This window comes from Nasonia vitripennis, chromosome 4 (genome assembly GCF_009193385.2).
Source record: "Nasonia vitripennis strain AsymCx chromosome 4, Nvit_psr_1.1, whole genome shotgun sequence".
Classification (NCBI taxonomy): Eukaryota; Metazoa; Arthropoda; class Insecta; order Hymenoptera; family Pteromalidae; genus Nasonia; species Nasonia vitripennis.
In genome coordinates, this window is record NC_045760.1 from 3956164 (window position 1) to 3978271 (window position 22108).

The 22108-nt window shown below is 47.3% G+C and overlaps 1 protein-coding gene across 1 annotated transcript; it reads left to right on the forward strand.

Annotated features, from left to right (window-relative positions):
- Positions 1-7652: 7652 nt before the first annotated feature.
- LOC100118336 (ATP-binding cassette sub-family G member 4) lies at positions 7653-21565 on the forward strand. Its single transcript, XM_001602279.6, has 12 exons — positions 7653-8340; positions 11640-11816; positions 15931-16163; positions 17004-17121; positions 18196-18385; positions 18472-18679; positions 18765-18941; positions 19036-19454; positions 19539-19707; positions 19803-19903; positions 19998-20153; positions 20235-21565. Exons 2-12 carry the CDS (start codon positions 11659-11661, stop codon positions 20577-20579), a joined length of 2274 nt encoding a protein of 757 aa, XP_001602329.2. The 5' UTR covers positions 7653-8340; positions 11640-11658; the 3' UTR covers positions 20580-21565.
- Positions 21566-22108: the final 543 nt, after the last annotated feature.

The window sequence follows — 22108 nt, forward strand, 5'->3', positions numbered from 1 at the left end:
GAGCAGAACAGATGGACGACTGTGTGTGTGTGTAACATCAGGGAGCTATAGTCGGTGTTGAATTTATCTATAGTTTTAATGTCGGTTTACCGACGCTGTTCCAAAATTTTTCAGTCCTTAAAAATAATGCCCTGGAGGGGAAAAAAATTAGAATGTTGTATAAGGCCTCGAAGCGATAGTGACTCGCCTCTCGAGTCTTGAGAGGACGTCGACACCGCGCACTACTCGACACAGTCGGACGCTCCACTGAGGCTATTTGCCGCCGTGTTGTGCTCCTTATTTTTTTTTTCCGCTCCTACATGCCGTGTATGCAGATATAGTTTAAGTGCGACTGTACTCGTTTTCCCTGAAGTAAGGCGGGTAATTGTCGCTAAACACGCGGCGCGAAGTAACATTTTTTTTTTTTTTCTCATGACAATACTCGTCGTTTTCAGCTTGGATTTCGATAACGAGTATTCGAGAAACGTTGCATAAACCGTCGGAAGCGAAAAGCGTAAGGAAATTCTTGGAAGGATCTGAAAATCGCAACGAGAAGCTATTTTCCTCTAATACCGAGCTGCTTCGACCGCCCAATTGAGATTTCGCAACCGAGAATAAAGCGAGACATGTATCACCGAAACTTTTGCATAAAACGAGTTACTCAGCGTATACTAAATACGTTTAGTATATAAATCAGTCCATCGCACGCGTTCGATCAAAACTACACTATATGCATCGATCGACTAATCAAAATTAATTGCCCACGATGTCATTCGTCACGCGGTCAGAGGGTAAATTCACAAACATTCTTCCCCTTCCATTTCGTTTAAGCATATACACGCGACGTTATTTTCGCGGCTTTTATCAGCACGAATAGCATGCTACCGCGGTCGGTATAATTTCGTCGCTATTTTCGTGGAGGATGCGTTTTCGTTCCGACGTTTATTAGAGATACGCCTGAATTAGTCCATCCTGTGGTTTTCCCTGTTTATACGCGCATCAATCGACTCTGCAACGACGCATATCTGTATTTTCAGATGCTATATTCCGCCGAGAGAAAACCCATCGAACGGGTTATTATACCGGCGTGCTGTGTGTATAGATTATACTGGAACAGGCTTCTCGTTTGAAAAAAAAAAAAAAAAAAAAAGAAGAAGGCTTGCAATCTAGCAATTATGCCTTCGCGCTGCTCGCTTTTTCTCGGCCGTATTGTGCATTTATACCTGCTGAGTTGAAGCGAAGCTTTGCAGGAAACTGGACATCTCGCTGCGGAATAATATCGAGTTGGTATTCATTGCGCGGGAAGTGTATGCATTTTAAAATTGCGATTTCATATCGTTTAGCGTTTGTTAAATGTCAGGAGTGACGCGATGTATCCAAGTTTTCGGATTTACGAAGCAGAACCCTTCTGTAAAGGAAAAGTCGAGTCGGTAAACTTTTCACGCACGAGTGATAACTTTATTCCTCTCGAGCAAAAGTGCGTTGTAAAAATCATCCGCTCGCGGCAGCGATAAAAAAATTGACAGCAACGGCGCGCTTTCTATACCGTAAAAACGGTTTGCACTTTCGCGCGGTATACCGCGTCCTCCGCAATTATACGCAACAACGAGTTTTCTCTTTCGAAAAATATCATCGGCAAAGTGAAGTATCAACGTCAGGTGCGCATGATACCGCTATGTAATGATCGATGAAAGGCACACAGCGGCCGTTTACAACTCCTGCGCGCGAGGTCACTCCTGTGCGCCTTCTTTTTCATTCTTTCACTCGGCTTCTAGGACGTACGTGTGCTTAGAGAGATGCATTTTGCTGCAGGTAAGTACGGTTGAACGTTTGTCGGATATAGAATGTAAGTGTAACAGGAGGATTGATATCGACGTGTGCCTTTTGAGCCTTTTTTTTTTTTGTTCGAATTTACGGGGATAGTTTGTGAAACGCCTCACTCCGACGGCATTGGCCCTATGCAAATGCCGCGATTATCGCGTGTAACGTAGTTTGCAGGGATTTTATAATTATATATGGTACAATAGCAATGGAAAATTAGAAACGCAGCGTTAAACAAAGCGCGATCGGCGTATCTCGCAGAATATTACGTATGTTATTATAATTCCTTCGTCCAACGCTGCAGTGCAGCGCAGGTAAAAGGCAAAATAACAATGTAGTCGAGCAAAGAGTCTGAGAAAACACGAGGCATTAAATAATATACGGCCACATGTTTTTCAGCAGAAAATGGCGTAACTGGTTTGAACGGGCGCGCGTTTCCGAGTGCGCGTGCACTCAGAACGTCCGCGAGGGCATTCATACCGAGCGCGTGCGGAAAGATGCTGCGCGCGTATGTGTCATATACTCTCCGGTTATTTTCCCTAATCTACGAGTCGTCGGAATAATAATTCCGTTAGTTGGAATCGATTTTTTTTTTCTGATCCCATATACAACGAAGCGACGGTATCAGCGAATTCGAAGCAATTCGATGGTTCGGATCGTGTGTGAGCGTATGAAGTTTTGAGGATTTTTGAGGAAAAAGTTTCGATATACCAATCGACTCGTGTGAAAATCTTCCGGACTATGTATATAATGTATTAGCACAGAACCGGTACCGAAAATAGACGCACCGACGATTACGCAATTAATTCGGTATATACCGAGTGAGGACGACGACTGCCAGGAGTCGCGCGACGTTTCGAGAATTCCGAGAGAAAATGCTGGCAAAGCTCCCCGAGAGGGATTATCGCGTTGCGCGTGGTGTACTGCCGGCGAGAGAGTGATGGATCGCCGCTGGCCCGGTGCTGGCGAACTTTATTTTTGGGAGAAGAGCCGAGTGTATATGCGCTTCCTTGTTTTATCGGCAGGTTTATGCGGGCTTTCGAGATGAGAGCCTTTTCCGAGTTTGCGTGTCTTCAAAGGGATGACTGCAGTATAGCGTATGTTTCTTTATTGGATCGGGTAATCGGGTAATTTTAGATTTCTGCATGTTGGAAAGGTATGTATGCCAGTTCATGATTTATTTAATTATTCGCGTACTATAGGTGTCAAGATACGCTACCTCGAAGGCGGGAAAGCCCAATGAGTGAATAATTCCGTAAACTGTAAATAAAATGACTGGCAATTCGAAGCAGTAATTCATGAATTATGCAAATACACAACTATAAATATAGCGTATACCCGCCAAATCCCAGTACATCCGCAATCACAAATTTTTTCTCAATACCTATACACAAATCCTCAACCGTTCGCAGCCGTGCGTGACATCGTAATTTAAGGTTAACGCGCCTCGCAGTATAGTCACCTGTATATACCTATATATACATTACATACTCGCTTTGCGTGACGCGCAGCTGTAAACAGTGCGCGCGCGAGCAAAGTGCGGCTGCACCCACGCTATGCACTCGCGTTTCCGCCGGAAGCGCGCTCCCGATGATGACGAGCACTTTTTTTTTTTCGCGACGAAGGAAAAAACGCCCGGAGAGGCGCGATTAGATTTGTTTCGATGCGCGACGAAGGGTTGTGTGTTTGCGTCGTTGCTTGGTATACAAGTAACGGTGCGCGGGTGGAATGTTTTTTTTTTGAGGGGGGAGATGGCGATGGTCCGTTTTATTTATTTCGGTCAAGTGGAGGATATAGAGCTAGCGTTATCCATACTGGTACGTAATCCTGCTTATCTCGACTTTGTTCCATCGGATAACGAAGCGAGAAATTACTTTCACATAAAAATCTTATTACACGACAGCCTTTGTCTCCTCGTCGCGCGTTGCTTCTGAAAACTCAACGCGGCGGTCAATTAAAAGCGCATTACGTGTGATAATAAAGAGAGACCGACGAAAAAAAAAACGGCGAATCGAGAGCAAAGTGTTGTTGGAAAAATGACTGATACACACTCCGACGTTAACTGACCCTAATTCACCAGTGTCCCGCGATTATTATCATTTCCGAACGTTTCCACGCGACACACCGAGGATAAAATTCAACTTTTCTAAACAGCGAGTGCCATTATATACCGGCGGCCAACTTTTCCAATCTAAAAAACCGGAGTATAGCATTCTCGCCTTAAAAGAACTACGAAAGAGAGAGAGAGAGAGAGAGAGAAAGAGAAAACTAGGCTAACGGAGACTCAAAGGCTTTTGCTCGTGAAAAAAGCGCAAACTCTTCGCGTATCCGATATACTAATAGGAAAAACAAGGCTGATGCGAATCAATCAACGAAAAATCATCTGCACTATGTATAAGAGAATATACAAGTTTTCCCGAAGCTGCAGAAATTCCTTCCCGATCCTTGTTCCCACTCCCGCGCGCGCGCGTGTGTGTGTGTGTGTGCTATATACGTCGGATTATCCCATCCCTGCGGTTGCGGAGCCGTCCTGTTCTTTGTCTCCTCTCGAGTGCGCGTGCACCGAGCGCCTCCTGCGAGAGATTCCTCGGTATAGAACGGCTCGAGCTCTTTTTTTTTTTTTTTGTGATATCTCCTTCTATACACTGGACGATGCTGCGTTTTCGCGCAGTACACACAGCGTTTAGGATTGTTTGCGCGACGAGAGAGTTATCGTTGCTGCAGCAGCTGTGTGTTTTTCGCGCGCGATAAATTTTCACGCGCAGCGCGAAAACTGCGTATCTTATCGCGCCCGAGGCTCGTAACGCGGTTGTGGTGTTTTTTTTTTTTTTTAAGTGACGATTGATAAACTCATTATACTCGATTCTGACCCAAAAAGTCAGCTCTGGAGCAATTAGCCCCAATGACAAAAGAGGCGTCGGAGTCTTGAACTCTTCCGTCAGTCAATCGCTGATGACTCATAATGTCCGAGCCGCGGTACAGTTACTGCGTCGTGTACCGGCACACTCGTTATATCTTCCTTTTACGCGCAGTCCTTTAACGTTTGGCTTCGCGTTTACGGCTTTGTTTGGTCGCATCTTTCTCTCTCTCTCTCTCTCTCTCTCTCTCTCTACAGCTGCGCGTGCAGTTCGCTTATCTCCCAATTGAATAAGCGCGCGTACACGTTCTGTTTTCCTTGGCGGAATAATCAACCGGCATAAAATGCGAAGCTAAACATTCGAATCTCGTATTCTATTCTCGATGCATATAGGGATTCATTACCGTACGACATTCCAAAAGTTCCTTCCGTATACCTTATATTACGTACCAGCGCGTTCTTTCATAATTCACGAAGTTCGCTACTGCGCTCACAATACGAGCGATCGATTTATAGACGTAATCGATTAGCCGCGCGCAGAGGGCCATCTCATCGAAATTCCGCCAACTGCGCCAACAATCAATGGAGCCCTTGTTCGAGCCCTCTTTCATTCGGTGTCGCAAGACGTTGGAGAGGAGGCTCTATTCACGTGTGTATTATTATCGTCATCGACTCGACGTCTTCTTCTTTCTGGCTCGCTCTCAGCTAGCGCGCATCACCCTTTCCCAGCAGCTGATCCGTATAGAGTATATAGCTAGAGTGCAAGCGCCTCTCGGATGCACTTGGCTCGATAGTTGCCCGCGAGTTCGCGTGCACTCTGACGAGTGCACGCGCACTCGCGAGACTCGGTGCTAGAGTATCGACCCGATGGTGTACAGGCTGCCGCTGTACCATCTCTTTCTCACTCGCTCTGTTCGTTGCCTCCTACTCTTTCTTTCTTGCCTCGCGAGAGCTGCTGGTATCCGTAAGTCGTACCGTGACAGAGGAAAATCGAGCTTCTGCGCGTTGGCGGCCTTTGTGCCTATAATACCAGTAGCTCGCTCGGCGAGTGCATGCGCGGTGAACGCCGCACAGTGCGGCAGGTAGACTCGGGGGTGCCCCGAGTTTGTTGTTGTAAATTCTTTTGCTCGAGATTTTGGCTCGCTTGCCATTGAATTGGTAGCGTGCGCCAGCTTTGAGTATAGTGATCGAAGGAGCTTTATTTTGGGATGCGCGAAGCTTGCTGATACACTCGGTATCGAAACTAGGTTGCTTCGGAAAAGTCGTCGGGTTCATTTTTCCGGATATGAGAAATATTTTTTTTTTATAATTTCCCGCGAACACGTGATTTTATAGAAGAGGAATACAGCTTTTCCCTCTGTAATAAAAGAAGCTCATTATATATACCGAGTGTTCAACTGCCAATTTTTTTTAATTCTCCACGATGACGCTTTAAAAAACATGCAATCTTTTTGCGACGACTTCGTCAGCGGCATCGAATTACACAGAAAAAAAAAAACTACTCGTATAAACGTTACATCGCATATACGCGCGCTAATCGTGACTGGCTCTAAATCCCCCGGATTTACCGAATATACGCGGAAAACGTCCTCGCTCAGAGATAGTACTATATGTATGCAATAAATAATCCCATCGGAAAATCGCGCGCACACCGATTTCTCCGCCGATACAGCTATATGAAAAATATCGCTCTCTCGCGGACGCGGGTACGGAATTGCAAAACACTCTCCCGTAGCAGCGCAATGCGCCTCTCGTAGTCGCGTCATTAGTCCCTGGATCTCAGTGATTACAGGCCTGCGCGCGCTTTTCCAAGAATTTTCATCGCAGAACCGAGCTATCGGCATTCATCTCGCGCGCTGCACTCCTTTCTCCGCACTTACGGCTCTCAGCCGTACATGCTTCGAGTGTACGCGCGCGCGTGTGTGTGTGCAAAGACAATGCGAACGCGGTATAAGGAGCGAATTCGCGCTGGAAAATGCTCCCCGCGGAGAAAGCCGGTGCAGTAGCGAGTGGCTTATCTAGTCGGGAAACGGGGGGGATAGCACGTTTGGGAACCTTGAACTTGATCCGATTCGTCGTGCCGCTGCACGTGCTCGCGATTCTTAGTGTTATTTTGGATCGTGTAAAGGGGGTGAGTTTTTGTGACTTGCGAAAGCTCAACTTCCTCGCGATGAAATTATTGTATTTAGACTGCGCTGCACTCTGGTACACTTTTTGACATCAGCCGTTCTCGAGAGCTGTAAGAGCTTTTGAAAGAGCGAGACTCGACCTAAACTATGTCAGGATCTGCATAGACACGATGTTTTTCTATTTTTTTTCCACTATACTCACTTTGCCGGCAAAGTGTGTTTTCCAGCCGACGCTTTTTGCCGTCAACGATTCCGACTAAGAGACTTGCGTCTTCGATCGAGCAGCGAGTCATGTCACGCGTTAATTGTCCGACGTTTATAGTAAGAACGAATTGCGCATCAGTTTTCAGCCGATCATTTTTGAATAATTATTTGACGACTTTGTGGCAGCTTTTTTGCGTCTTCGCAAAACTGGCCGCGTTACGATCGAGATAACGCTGATGCCGGTTATAGAAGCTGATTGAAAAGCCTCTATAGACTTGAAAAGCATTCCAGGCCGGAATGATAGAAAAACGCGCGTATGACGCTCGGCCGTCGATTCATCCGTCCTCGGACTGTTCTGCAGGAAGCAGGAAGAATCGTCAAGTCGGATAACTCGTAAGGAACGATTGCGTAGGTAATCCTTTTCGATCGAGTCCAGCGACGCTATCTCGCGGAGTATTCACTTTTTAGTCTTGTTTATCCATTGTAATACTTTCGCTCGCGATATGGGACAATAAACTAATGCTCCTTTGTCCCCCAATTCCAGCAAGCACAGCTGTTCTCAATTCCCTCGCAAAGTCGCTACGCTCCTGGCTAGTGCGCGCGCGCGCGCGCGCGCACGGAGGGAAAAGACTCGCTCGCGACTCGCAGCGTCGCGGAGAGTTTGCTCAGCTCGCGCAGTCGACACGGTTTATTTCGACGGGCGCGCTGCGGGACAGCTGATTTTGACGGGAGTAAGCGCGCGCCCGCCTTCTCTCTCTCTCTCTCTCTCTCTCTCTCTCTCTCTCATTCACTCCTTCCGTCTCTTTTCCCCCCGTGTGTGTCAGACCGCTGTATATATACATAAACGCAGCGACGGCGGCGTCAGCGGACAGTGCGCGAGAGGCAGCGTCGATCGCTGCACGGCTCTCCGTTTTTACTCGCCTCTATATATACTGCCAGGCAACTACTGCAGCGCGTCGTCGCCCTCCGTCAATTTTCCGTTTTCGACGCTCCTCGTCCTCGGATATACGCACATCAGTACACATCAGCGTGTATATAAGCAGTGCGCGAGTACGCGAGTAGTTGCGCGAGTGTCAGCGGAAAATCGAAGCGGCCCCTGCATGTCCGTGTGCAGAGGGCTAGGATATACAGCGCTAGCGTTACGTAGTATAGTGCACGGACGGACTGGAGCGAGTATAATCGAGTATATTATCGTCGCGTCGTCGGTGTGAAGTGTGCAGCAGTGTCGAGGAGGGATTCCTGGAGCAGCGGGGCATGCGGAGTAAGGATCGACGAACCGAGCCGGACTCCAACTGCTACTGTTGCTGTTGCTGATTCGATCGTTGCTCGAGGTTACGTTGTTGCCTACTGGTGAGTTCGTTGTTCCTCGTTCTCTTTCGCTTCTATAGGGAATGGAAGATTCCGGCGCGGCTCTGAGTCAGTGACACAACCCCGTGCAACGACTCGACGAGAGAAAGAGAGAGAGAGAGAGAGCGAGCCCTCGGGTTTTTCGATCGATTCCGACCTCCGCGCAGCGACAACCTCCTCTAACTCGGTTGCAGGCTGTCGAAATCGCGCACGGAAATTAGACTGTCTCTGCTGTTATCTCGGGCGCGCTCTGCTGAACTCTCTAAACAAATTGGCGCTATCGCGTCAGGACTCGTGCTAGAGAGCATCGCGCAGCAGCAGCAGCTCTTTATTCGCGTTGAAAACAGCTGTTCCTCAGCTGGACTTTAACAACCAGCCGAATGCAGCATCGAAATTACTCTCGCGACTTATTACGGGGGGGAATCCGGGAACGATTACGGGAGTGATGGTTCTTTTTCTGAAAAAGAAAGAACTCGAATCTCAGGTTCTCCGGAGCACACACACACACACAACAAAGCGAATAAAGAAGCTCCAGCGTTGCAGCCGCGAGGAAGAAAGAACGAGAAGAGTAAGCGAAGAGAGAGGAAAAAGGCTACACGGGATATTATATACACATCAGGCTGCTGCTGCTGCTGCTGCTGCTCTGAGTCACGCAGGAATGGATGCGCGCTGCATTGTTCGCGCTGAGAAAGAGAGGGTCTTGTGAAATCGTGGAAGTAAGCGAGGGTGCTGTGATTGAGATCCCTCTAAAAACTCTGTTATTTTTTCGATGCTACGAGCGCGCCAAGTTCATCTTTTTTTTCTTTTTTTTTTTTGTTATTAACTCTTGTGTACACGCGCACACGTGCGCTCTCGCTCGTAGATAAGCCTCCTTTGCGAGAGCGGCGTTCGCGAGTTATCTGAGTCGAACGTAAACACTGCACTGTAGGCTGCTAATTAACTATCGATTGCGACGTGCGATTTTTTCATTTTTTTTTTTTTTAAACTTTCGCGATAAAGTGATCGGCCAAATAGCCCGCTGATGAATAATTCATCGCCGAGAATTCCGAGCTTACATCGCGAGTACACTCATCAGGCACTATATAACTTAATGAGCCGGTAAAAATAGTCCCCCTTACCATCGCGCGGGAGCACGCAGCCCTCCGATTTTCTCGCGGATAAACGCCGAATGCGGGCCATCGAGTGCAAGCAGCGCGAAAAAAAGGAACCTCGTCGTCGTAGCGCAAGATTACTGGCAACCGGCCAGTGTATACGGCGCAGCTCTCTCATGTATAATTGTCGCCAATCAGTCTACTCGATACTTTGCTCTCTTTCTCTCTCTCTCTCGCTCTCGCTCTCGCTCTAATCTGCGGGACAAGATTTTTCTCGGAGGTTGTTACGTCGCTTAGTCATGCGCGACGAGGAGCGACTCTTTTTTGGAAAATTTTAAGGGTAAACGGAGCGAAGATGTTCCGACAAATTTGCCAAGTGAAACTTAAAAAATGCATTAAAAAGTTCGCTCTTTCCTATTCTACTCTAATCGCTCGAGCTATTTTATTCAGCCCTCTTCGTCCAACGTAAAAGTTCAGTTGTATCGATCCGTAGACGCAAAAGTTTTTAAAAGTAACATTCACAATATTACTTATGCAAACGATCGACACTCGTCGAATTAGCGCATTATCAGCGAAAAACAAAGCGTTACACCAGGTCCACTGGACAGACGATCGGCGCTATTACGCGCGCGGCCATTTACGATCGACGCGGATATCTCAGGCGCGCCCACGCGCTTGCGCGCTGTCACATGTTATATCATGCACTCGTGCAAGTGCAAGAGTTCAACTCGAGGGACGTTACGTGTCGCTGATGGAGATTCCAGACACCTCGTTACGGCCAATTGATGTTTGTTTACGATTAGAAGTTTGCATGGTTAACGAGCGCTTGTGCGAGCTTTCCAGCTCAAGCACTCGGAATATAATCGACTCGATTACACGTCGGTTCTTTGTCGCGGACTCGAGACTTCTTTGATCTATTTGGATGACTAAAAGATCTGCGCGATTGGAGATGCGAAATCATAATACGGGTTTGTTCGAACTTGAAATTGAAGGAAGGCGACAGCTCATCGCTTTGTTTCGTTATGTTAGTCACGTGTAGTCGCTGTCCGAGAGAGCTTGATAGCTGTGAGAGATAGACCGGTTGTGCGTTATTTTTTTCAAATTGTATCCTCTTAATCATCCTCGTGTGGTATATTGGTTCTTAATATTCGTAAATCCGAAGAACAATAAAATCGCATAGGCATGATTGTTCTCGGCGGGAAGATTACATCTATCTCTCTCTCTCTCTCAGTTAAATCTGTGTCTTTTTTCATTCTCCTTAGCAAAAAAAAAAAGACTCCCTCGAACACTCGAAAATATTATTGTCTCCTCCGCTGAGCGACTGACTTAGCCCGTGAAAATACTGCTACTCCTCGTTATTATGTTTGCCCTTTCTCTTTGAGTCGCGCGCGAGTCTCTCGAGAAGTCTTTGGGCCGAGAGTGCAATTCGCTTATACTTTTTTGGTGGGCTTTTAGGGAAAATAAAATTTTCAAACGACGATCGAGTACAAAGGGCGGAAAAGTACGTCCAAGATCGGAACTGCAGAGCCGATCGATCGCCGTGTGTGTGTGTGTTGCTTCTTCTTGCTCCCTCTACTGTCTCTATATATAATGCCGGCTGTAAGTAAAGTTCGCGGAGATACATATCGGATCAGTATAAGCGGCTGCACACTATCGTGCCATTGTAAAAATAGCTCAGGGTCGACATGGGAAAGCTTCTTTATTTACTATATGTGCTTGTATACGTGTGTTATTGCTGTAAATAAGAAATGGCCCGTCTCGCCTTCGCTTCGTTATATGCGAAATCGAGATTCATAATTATTATTGCGTTATACATTATTTCAGCGCAATCCTTGCGTAGGAAGGATACAAGCCGAGCGTAATGTAGTTTCAATATTATCGTCGCACCGGGACACAATGGATAATTGCAGTTTTATGCAAACGTCCAATAAACCAGAATCGACGACTAATCGCAATTATCCGCGCAATCGTAATAAAAATCAACACACTTTTCGCATATCTCACGCCGGATAAGAGATACACAAACCTCCTCGACTCTCGCGGCTAATCGAAAAAACAAACAGCGAAAAGAAGTCGAGGGTAAAATCTGCGTGAGTCAGGCGCTAAGCCGGTGAAAAGGCGCGCGTGAACGCGTTAAGTCGAGCTTAGACCCACTTCAAGGGCTGTGAAAGACGAGCGAGCGCAATTGTAATTTTGAAATTTTTTTTTCAGGAAGGTGCGGCGCTAGAGGATGGCAGACCTGAAGAATCTGACGCTCGGCGCTGGCACTGGCTCGAGGTACAACGGAGACGAGCAGGTCCAGTTCATACCGAGCGGAAGTCACCAGGTGACGATACGCTCGCCACCTCCCTCTCTTCACCTCGAGAATCTCAACAATGCTGTCCTCGGGTAATTACACGCGCCTATTTTTTTTTTTTATCGATTTTACCTTTGGTCCCAGCTCTTTTACGACCATTCTAGTATGTGAGTGTGTCTTTTTTTTCGAGAGAGAGAGTAGCTCGTTTGTGATCGTATGCTATACGGAATCGATTTTTGCGCTACGGGAGTTTCCGTAACGAGCAACTTGATTCACGATCGAAAAGTGTCGTTGCAGAAACATCGCGGTACAGGAACTTCTTGCGTGAATAAGCAAAAGTATATCGATTGCTCGAGAGAGTAATAACGCTTTCGCACGTAATTAATTATTCATATCTATATTTCGTGTGTATAGTAGCGAACGAAGTGTCGCAAGATATTTTCATTGTTCGACGATTAATCACGTGCAAACGAGGTTTTTTGCTCCCCCGAATATCGAACAATAAGCCGGTGTGTCTATCGCAATCCTCCGCCAAAAAAGTAGTCTGCCACAGATATCCAGAACCCTTGACCTTTCGTACGATCTATCTCTCCTTCAACTCGCGCTTTCGAAATAATAATGCTCGATGATCCCGAACCGACGACTCTTGCATTATTCCTCGAGCTAATTACGCGCGCACTATTCTTCGCGCCTTCCGTGCGATACGCTTAATCGACTCTCTCTCTCTCTCTCGGGTTAAATATATTACTCGCACGCGATCGATGTATTAGGACGAATATAATCCTCAATTTCAACCGCGCACTCGGCGATATCTCTCAATATAACCCGATGTCCGCACTATTCGGCCTATACACGATTGAATCACGTTCGAGGCTCAATTGAACCCAATGTACGGTATGTGTGCACCTTAAGATACAAAGTATCCGCCTCGATTATCCGTAAGTTCAGATTAATTAACCGGGTGCAAACTTAAACAATGCATATTATATAGGTCGCGCCTTATCTCGCGTGCATCTAGGCCAGTGGATAATTCCGATAATGGATTACGATTGGATGTAATTGAAGGAATCGGACGCGCGCAAGGTCGGCTTATTTGTCCTTTCGATGATAAAGTGCGGGGAAAAAAAAAACGCCGGGAGATCGATTCATCGCGCCGGAAATAACTAACGATATGGCCGTGCGCACTTAACTTTCTCCGCAGTCGCGAGCGCGTTCGTCGATAATTTAGCGGTTTGTTATTTGAATTTGCAGCGATTTCGTCAGCGACACTGTGAATAATTCTTTCTCTTATACGTATAGGATTACTTAGAAGCTGCAAGAGTGCCGATCTCGCGTGAAACGTTTGTTACATAAAACTACACCCACCGGTTACGATTCCAAACCTCGAAACTTTTCTCTACATCGGGTTTAAGTCAGAGTATCGACGGTTAAGCGGCACTTAACCACCCCCGCTCCGAAAACTCACGGAATCGATGGATCTGCAGCAGCAGCAGCAGTAGCAGCCCCGAATTTACATAAGAAAGCTCAACGGTGCTTTTCAGTATTTGCGTATCCGCGCCCACACGTCAGCGTATAACGGGTCGTAGGTGTCGTCGATATCGCAGCTCGCTTTTTGACCCGAATTCCAGCTCTTTCACCCATTCAACCTCCCCCGAGCGCCAGCGGCGCACTTTTCCTCGACGATCATCGTCGTCTCGGAGGATTAATTCGCGAAACTGGCGGGAAAATTCTGCAACTCCAGCTGGATGCTACCAGCCCAAGGAGAGAAGCTCGACCTTGTGCACTTGCGATATTTTTCTTCTGCGCATTGAATTTCGAACCTTAATAACGTTCGCTCGAAAATTAGCAAACATCCGTATATGCATCGCACGCGTGAACAAGTCGCTAAAATCAAGGCCTCGATATCGCTGAATCCGAGCATATTAGCGCTGCATCGCGAGGATCGATCGCTCGAAAATCTCCAAAAGTCGCGAACAGAAAAATCGCGCGACACACAGTGTCGAGAGATCTTTGTGCGAGCGTCGCGGCGCAGAGAAGAGCGGGAACTTGACTCGAGCACAAATTGATCATCGCTTCCGGACGACCTTCACCGCGCGCGGCACCTAAAAGCCGGAATTATCTCGGCTGTACATGTATGTATTCTCTGGTACAGATAATACGTGCACTTGTTGAAGTGCCTCGGTTGACACCCGTGAATTTATCAACAATCGCGCGCTTTTAAAATCAGATACTTCGCGAGTGAAACGTTACGGTAAAGTTGCTTGGTCGTACACGCGTAGGAGGTTTAAAGACAAAACTCGCGCATACGTATGCCGCGCTATCGATTTTGCATTAAATGTCCGAGTCGCGCCGCTCCAATTTATTATTTAACGCCGAGTCATAACTTAGTTCTCTTGCGAGTAGAGAGTTTCGAAGGTGCATTTCCAACGATTTACGCAGCGTCGAGTATTCGTGCTGATGATTCTTGAAATTTTCAATTAGCTCGAGATGACGATCTGCTCGTGGTGCAGCTTTTAATTATATAAATATCCGCGAGAGAGAGAGAGAGAGAGAGAGAGAGAGACGAGGTGAAAAAATGCCGTTTCCTAGTGCACACTTGGACACCCGCCAAATGTCGCGGTCATCGACAGGCGATGGCGTCAAACCTGGATAATATCCCCGGCGATTATAAAAGCGCGCGCGTTTTCTCAAGGGTTTCTCTAGCTCATGTATATTTCTATCCGAGCTAATTTCGTCGGTTCCCTCACACGCGACAGCACACTCTGAAAAGTGAAATTGAATTTCTCCACATATACACACAACTCGAACATAGCTCATCTATTATGCAAAGTGTACATGCACAGGCGTTATCTCGTCAACATCGACGACCTTTCCCTTGAACTCACCGGTGCGCGAGATTAAATTTTTTCTCGCCGCTCACACATACACACACACAGTACACTACCCTAATTTCCCCTCGCGGCAAATGCGTCGCGCTAATTAAACATCCGCCCTCCAAAGCAACGCCAGCACACACACACACACAACTGTTTCTATCGTCCAACGAAGGAAGAGCGCATAGAATCGATCGCGAGACGTGCGCGCGAAAAAAAGAGAAAAAAAAAATGAGCGTCCGAGGCTCGTTAACCCACCCCCCGGACGAAAATGACGAAATTATACGCGCCAATCAGACACGCGCGGGTTCGGACCTCCCGTTGTCTTCTAGCGAATCTGCGCGTGATTTCATGACGCGTGTGTTCGATGACTTTGCGCGCTTTTGACCTACAGTACCTTTTCGTATAAAATCGAGTACTGCAATAAGACCCACATGTGCGCACGTTCGAATTAGCCTCGTGCGCGTTATTAAAATTTTATTCGCCTCGAGTGCATCCGACGACTATGACGTTTTTTGTATAATAAAAAGGCTAAACCCTCGAAGAAGCTGCTTTTAATATCGCGAAATATTAGCCATTCGCCGGCATGACTCGGCAGCCTTTTTCGAATCGTGATCTTCAATCTATGCTCTGCGTCCACGTGTTTCCTGCTCAAGGACGCTCTCTTCCGACGCGTGACATATCCACTCTCGAGAGAGGAAAAAAATCTTACATGCAAAAACAAACACCGAGTCCTGCGATGACGGACTAGTTTTTTTACTCGAAAGTAGATAAATCTTCCTATAATACAGGCACTTGGGACGAGACGTGCGCGTTTTGACGCGGAGCTTATAGTTACACCGGTGCAACCGGTTGAGTTTTTAAAGTTCAGCGAGGACTGCTGCGGGGAAGAGTAATTCCATGAGCGTCGATTGAGCACTTTTGTGGAAAAAATAACGATTGTCCGTATGGCTAGACGCCTATTAATAGCAGTTACACCGAGAAATTGGAATTGTTCGCCGAAGCTCTCTATTTTCGTACCGCCGCTGAACGTCAGCAGAGAGCTTACTTTGTCGGAAACCCAAGCTTTCCTCGCGTTAATCGCGATTCCCACCGATCGTCGTTACGGAAAATATTATTTATCATCAGCGGCACGTTTTCATACTGCACAGATAAGCCGCGTATATATTTATACGTTTATACGATCGTTGGCCTCGGTTCAAGTTCGCGAAACCCGAGTCGAGCCTCTTCTGCCGCTGATGCACTTGACCGTGCGATATGATAACGTATACGTTTTTCGGAAATCTCGGAAGATTACGTCTGACAACGCTAACATACATCGATTTGTTTTCAGGGGCTCGCAGAACAACCCCCAGTGCGCGTGCAACGGCGCGGCGACCAACGGCACGGCTGGCTCGAACTGCAACAGCGGAGTTCTGGCGCGCAAGGTGCCGAACCACAGTGGCGCCAGTCCGGGTCAGCCCTACAAGAAGCCCGGTGTCTCGCTGACCCACCTGCCGAAACGGCCGCCCGTCGACATCGAGTTCAAGGATCTCGCCTACAGCGTTTCCGAGGGCAGACAAAGAGGTGCGCTTGAACGAATCAATCTCAAGAGCCAAAACCCTATTGGAGTTTTCGTTATAGCTCCGTTGCACTGGCCGTTGCCTCGCGCACTCGGCCGAGTGAACGACCCCGTGCGCGTACTGCATAATACTTGCCGAGCGCGGACGGATCGATAGAAATGTACGGAGGTAGGACGCCTGCGCGTGCGTCGGTGCGGATGCACCCGAGATGCACCTCTTGACTTCCGGGCCTCGGTGAATGGAGCTTTCGGGATGCGACGATTGTACTGCTGGATCTAGGTGGGATCGTTGCTTGTTCTGGAGAGAGTATGTACTCGTAGGCTCGGCTGCTCCGTTTTTGTTACGTAACGAGAGCAAGCCCGGGTTTTCGAGGCGACCTGCACTGAAAAATCCGATGGACGATCGGTTTATTTATCTTGAACTTTATCTCACCCGAGCGTTTCTCTTTTAAATTACTCCTTATATGGCTCGCGGAGTTGTTATTACGGGCCCGTAATAACAACTCCGCGGTATTAACAGTTATTAACCGCGAGTCGAGCGGAAACATCAGCGTCTCATTGTAACTCGCTTCGCGTATACAGTTTGCTCCACACACATACGCGTAAACGGTATAATAAAAGCGTATGGTCACGGCCGGCAAGTTAATAGCTGTTTGCCAACCGAAATGATCGCGTTTTCACGCAGAGGAGAGAAGACAAGACAGAGACAGTATCGGACGATTCGTGACGTGGCCTAATTAAAAAAATATCATCGCGGCCTGACCTATGACCAAGGCGTCTCTCTCGGCTCAAAAATACAGACGGCGACGAATGTGTTATAAACTGTTGTTTTTCTGCTGTTCCAGGCTACAAGACTATACTGAAATGCGTGCAGGGGAAATTCAGATCCGGAGAGCTGACTGCCATAATGGGCCCTTCCGGCGCGGGGAAGAGCACGCTCATGAACGTTCTCGCTGGATACAAGTAATTACGATTAATTTTTCCCTCAGTTAATACATATTAATAACTCGCCAAACAAGCAACTTTGGCTCTCAATAATAAATGCCTCTCGCCGTCCGCTCTAGAGAGTCGAAATCATAAGCAACTTTGCACTCGGGCAAGTTCCGCGCACGAAACTCCGCTTCGAGTTTATTCTTCGTGAACTCGACTCGAGCGCGTCATAGCTCCTAGATTCAATCTCGCGCATTCCGACAATTCCGCCCGCGTGCACGTCAACTCACCGGAACAGTCGACACACCCCTGGGCGGTTATACACTATATATGCATACGAAGTCGAAAATTCAGTCTCTAATGAAATTGCACGCGCATTACGAAATCGTCGCGTGCTCTATATTATATAGTGTATATACTGGAAAAGCCGCAATGCGACACTGCGCTGCGCGTCTTTAATTCGATAAAGCGTAACATCGTGAATTACGCATTGTTTCAAAATCACTTTATAACGAGGTCTTCTATTCGAGCTTTCGAGTTTTCTCGTTAAATTTTCATTCGCTCTCCGTACGATATTACCCTGCACTGATATTGCACATCCTCCGATATTGCCGAGCGTTTCCGCGAATGGCCTTATCGAATTCGTAACGAAATTGCAGCGCGACTTGTTTTTACTCGCGATTAAAATACGCCTCGAACTTTTCGATGATCAATGCTGGAACTTTAGCTCTTCGTAAAAATATTCGAAGAACCGCTCGCCGCGGCTATTTTCGTATGTATCCCTTATGCCTCCCATTTTACGCATCGATTCCATCCCCCACATCGACGAGAGTTCAACGACTCGAAGGACGCGTCGTTGATTGCTAGGCGCCCTCGATTTCGGCCCAGTTTCGACTGAAAGAATGCCGAGAGACTTCTCGCAGCCGTAACGATGATCTTTGTGAATTATTGAAGAGGCTGCGATAGCCGGCTCGACTGACCTGATCCAGTTTTCGCCGGGGTTGCGCGCTACCTATACTCTGTGCGGATCGAGGGATTGAGCTCTGACGCTCGTTGTTTATTTAATTGACGCTGCAGGTGTATCATGACGAAATATCCTCGTTTCAGAACGTCGAATCTCAGCGGCTCGGTGCTGATCAACGGAAAGGACAGGAATCTTCGGAGGTTTCGAAAGATGTCCTGCTACATCATGCAGGACGATCGGCTTCTGCCACATCTGACCGTCTACGAGGCGATGACGGTCTCGGCGAACCTCAAGCTCGGCAAGGACATAAGCGCTGAGGCGAAAAAAATTGTGGTGAGTACCTATAGGCCTACGCTATTTTAACGATGATGATGAAAAGAGAAGAGAATGAAAAGCTAATCTTCGCGTCCCTATTGCAGATCGAAGAAATCATTGAAACGCTCGGCCTAAGCGACGCGAGTAATACGCAAACCCATTGTCTCAGCGGCGGCCAGAGGAAGCGATTGTCGATCGCGTTGGAGATGGTGAACAATCCACCGGTCATGTTCTTCGACGAGCCTACTTCCGGCCTCGACAGCTCTTCCTGCTTCCAATGCCTCAACTTGCTCAAGTCGTTGAGCAGAGGAGGTTCGTGCAGTCCATTGTCTGTCATTGATAATTTTCTCCGAAGCCGCGCACATGATAAAACACGCGTTCCTCGCTGCGATTTCAGGAAGAACAATCATCTGCACGATCCATCAACCAAGCGCGAGGCTGTTCGAGATGTTCGATCACCTGTACATTTTAGCCGAAGGCCAGTGCATCTATCAAGGCAACGTGGGCGGACTCGTGCCCTTCCTCTCCTCGATGTGCCTCGACTGTCCCGGCTACCACAATCCTGCCGACTACGGTATTACACCCGATCAATTGGCCCGTTTCGCTTCGCTCGTTCTTCCTTTTCTCGAATTCTAATCGACATTTTTTATTTCTTTGCCAAACCACAGTGATGGAAGTGGCCTGCGGAGAGCACGGCGAGTGCGTGCACAAGCTCGTCTGCGCGGTGAACAACGGCAAGTGCAACAACTACCAGCACCACCAGGCGGCCCTCCAAGCGGCCCAGACGGTCTCGAACGACATCGCCAAGCAGTCGCCGCCCCAGGAGCACGAGGCCGGCGGCAAGGCCGAAATGGCGAGCCTCGTGCCGAACGGCGTGGCCAAGCCAGCCCCGGCCGGTAACGCGACGACGAACGGCAGCAGCAACGGCAACGGCAATGCCACCGTCCTCAACATGCCCGTGTCCTGCACAACCTCGCTGCTCGACAGCGCCGAGAGCATCGAGCAGAAGGTCGGCTTTCCCACCAACGGCTGGATACAGTTCTGGATCCTCTTGAAGAGGACCTTTCTTTCCCAGATTCGAGATATGGTGAGTTGAATATCGTTGAACGAACGATGATTAAGATTAACGAGCTCGTATACTCACGCTTGGCGTAATCTCTCTTTGTTGCAGACGTTAACGAGGCTAAGGCTGATTTCACATATTATAGTTGGTTTTCTTATTGGCGCAATTTACTACGACATTGGCAACGACGCCTCCAAGGCAATGAGCAACGCTGGTTGCGTCTTTTTTACCGTCATGTTCATCATGTTCACCGCCATGATGCCTACGATTCTCACCTGTGAGTTTCAGAATCTCGATTTCGATCGATCACATCTAATGTATCTCTCTCTCTCTCTCTCTCTCTCTAATGTATCGCTTTCCGTATGCTCGCAGTTCCCGTGGAAATGGCCGTGTTCGTGAGGGAGCACCTGAACTACTGGTACTCTCTCAAGGCTTTCTACCTGGCGAGATCCTTGGCTGACATACCATTTCAGGTGAGTTATCGGATTCCGTTTCCGACGATCGCAAATAATCGGCGGACGACGATTGATTGTCGAACGATGCATGACTCTCTTGTATGCGTTGCAGATCGTCTACTCGGTGGCTTACGTCATAATAGTCTACTTCATGACGTCGCAGCCGCTGGAGATCGACAGGTTTCTCATGTTCCTCAACATTTGCATTTTGACATCACTGGTCGCCCAGTCGATCGGTCTGCTGATAGGCGCAGCGATGAGCGTCGAGGTGAGATTCATTCTCTTGTTTATATTAATCCATACATATCAACATCGTTTAACAAGGACTAATGAAAACGCGCGTGTGCAGAGCGGCGTGTTCATAGGTCCGGTGACGTCGGTGCCGATAATCCTGTTCTCCGGCTTCTTCGTCAACTTCAACGCGGTGCCGGCCTACCTGAGATATCTCCCGTACGTCTCGTACGTTCGCTACGGCTTCGAGGGCGCGATGATCAGCGTCTACGGCTACAACCGCAAGTCGCTCAAGTGCAGCGAGGACTTCTGCCTGTACAAGTCGCCGCGCAAGTTCCTCAACGACATGTCGATGGACAAGGCCGTCTACTGGATCGACGCGGTCGCCCTCATCAGTTTCCTCATAGCCCTGCGCGTCGTCGCCTACTTCGTGCTCAGGCTCAAGCTGCGCTCGCTGCGCTAAAGCGCGACAACGGACATTATTCTCTCTTATATAGGTATCGTTTCGCCAGCCGCGTATTTTCAGCCTCCGCACACCGACTTATACATATAGACAATAATGATGTCGGAGGTAAGAGAGATCAGACTCTCAATTTATTACACACGACGCGCGAGACAGCGCCGAATCGGTTCTTATTGTACAGAGGGCTATGTATTATAATACTCCCCGATGCAGTACTGCCGAACGTTCTTTCGCGCGTTTCTTTTGTATAGTGCCAACGACTTGCTCGTCGCGTCGCGTCATTCTTATTACATCATCATTTTTTTTTTCAAAAGCGCACTCATTGTATTACCTCTAGGATAATTATTTCCTCCTTCTGCAATAGTATTATTATACACATTGTACACGCAGAACAAAGATGAATGAAGCGTTGTTGGCATTATAGAGCTCGCGTGGGCTAATGACTTCAGAAAGATAACGTAATTTATTATATTATAATCGAATATACCCGACGTAGATTTCGCGCTGTCTCGACGGCCGAACATCTTTTTTTACTTATAATATAATATAATAGAGATGAAGGGGAAAAATTGTACTAAAACGAAATATTATGATCTCGAGGGGACGAGCGACGAGTCGACCGCCACAATCGCGCTGTCGTTCGCGTACGCTGTAATAGGAACAAAGTGTATAATAAAAATGACGAAATAACCATACGAACAGGACGATTCACGATTATCACACTTTACACTCTCACACATTCACACACTCACACGGACTCGCGCGCGATGTATACCGATAGTTTTTACGCTAGTTTTCAAGTCGCTTCGTCGACGTATGTACAACCACGCTGTAATATGATGCGCGCGTAGTCGAAGCCGACGCGCTATGTCTTTTATATAAACAATAGAACGAACCCAGAGGGAAAGTTGTAATAGCGAGAGAAAGCGAGAAAAACGAAGCAGAAAAGAAAAAAAAATATTGTATCAACGTATGTCGACTCGAAAGTATCGTAGCGTAAAGTTGCCTTAGTTTTTGTGGTACTATCGCTATATATATATATATATATATATATATATATATATATATATATATATATAATACATTTAGGGATACGTTGTATGTATTCGAAGTATATATACTTTATTGTTTTTTTATACCGTAGTTAAGGGGACAATTATTACATTACATTGCTATGCTATGCATGTATGATTTTAAGTATACACATTATTACTACGATTATTATATAAATATTATATACGATACGAAGTGGAATATACGCACTCCGAGTCGGTGCCTCTCATTGCCGCACGAGTGTCGACTTGCGCGTACGCATATGTTATATTATAGACGATAAGTGAAAAAAATTTTTGTGATAATGACAAGGCGCTTCTTCGTCCTGTTCAGCATACGTGTAAACAATTGAATTCTTATACGCGTGCGCGAGTAATTGATTTCTACGAGATGATTCTATGTATATGATCTACGTTATATACACATATAGACTGTGCAACGCAATATATACACAAACGCGTATGGGTGCTGATATG

What these genes read in the sequence shown, in the direction of transcription:
- LOC100118336 (XM_001602279.6), top strand. Translation starts at nt 11,659, where the DNA reads ATGGCAGACCTGAAGAATCTGACGCTCGGCGCTGGCACTGGCTCGAGG. An exon ending in TTTCCCAGATTCGAGATATG is followed by an intron (nt 19,455 to 19,538) that starts GTGAGTTGAATA and finishes TCTTTGTTGCAG; the next exon opens with ACGTTAACGAGGCTAAGGCT. An exon ending in GCGCAGCGATGAGCGTCGAG is followed by an intron (nt 20,154 to 20,234) that starts GTGAGATTCATT and finishes GCGCGTGTGCAG; the next exon opens with AGCGGCGTGTTCATAGGTCC.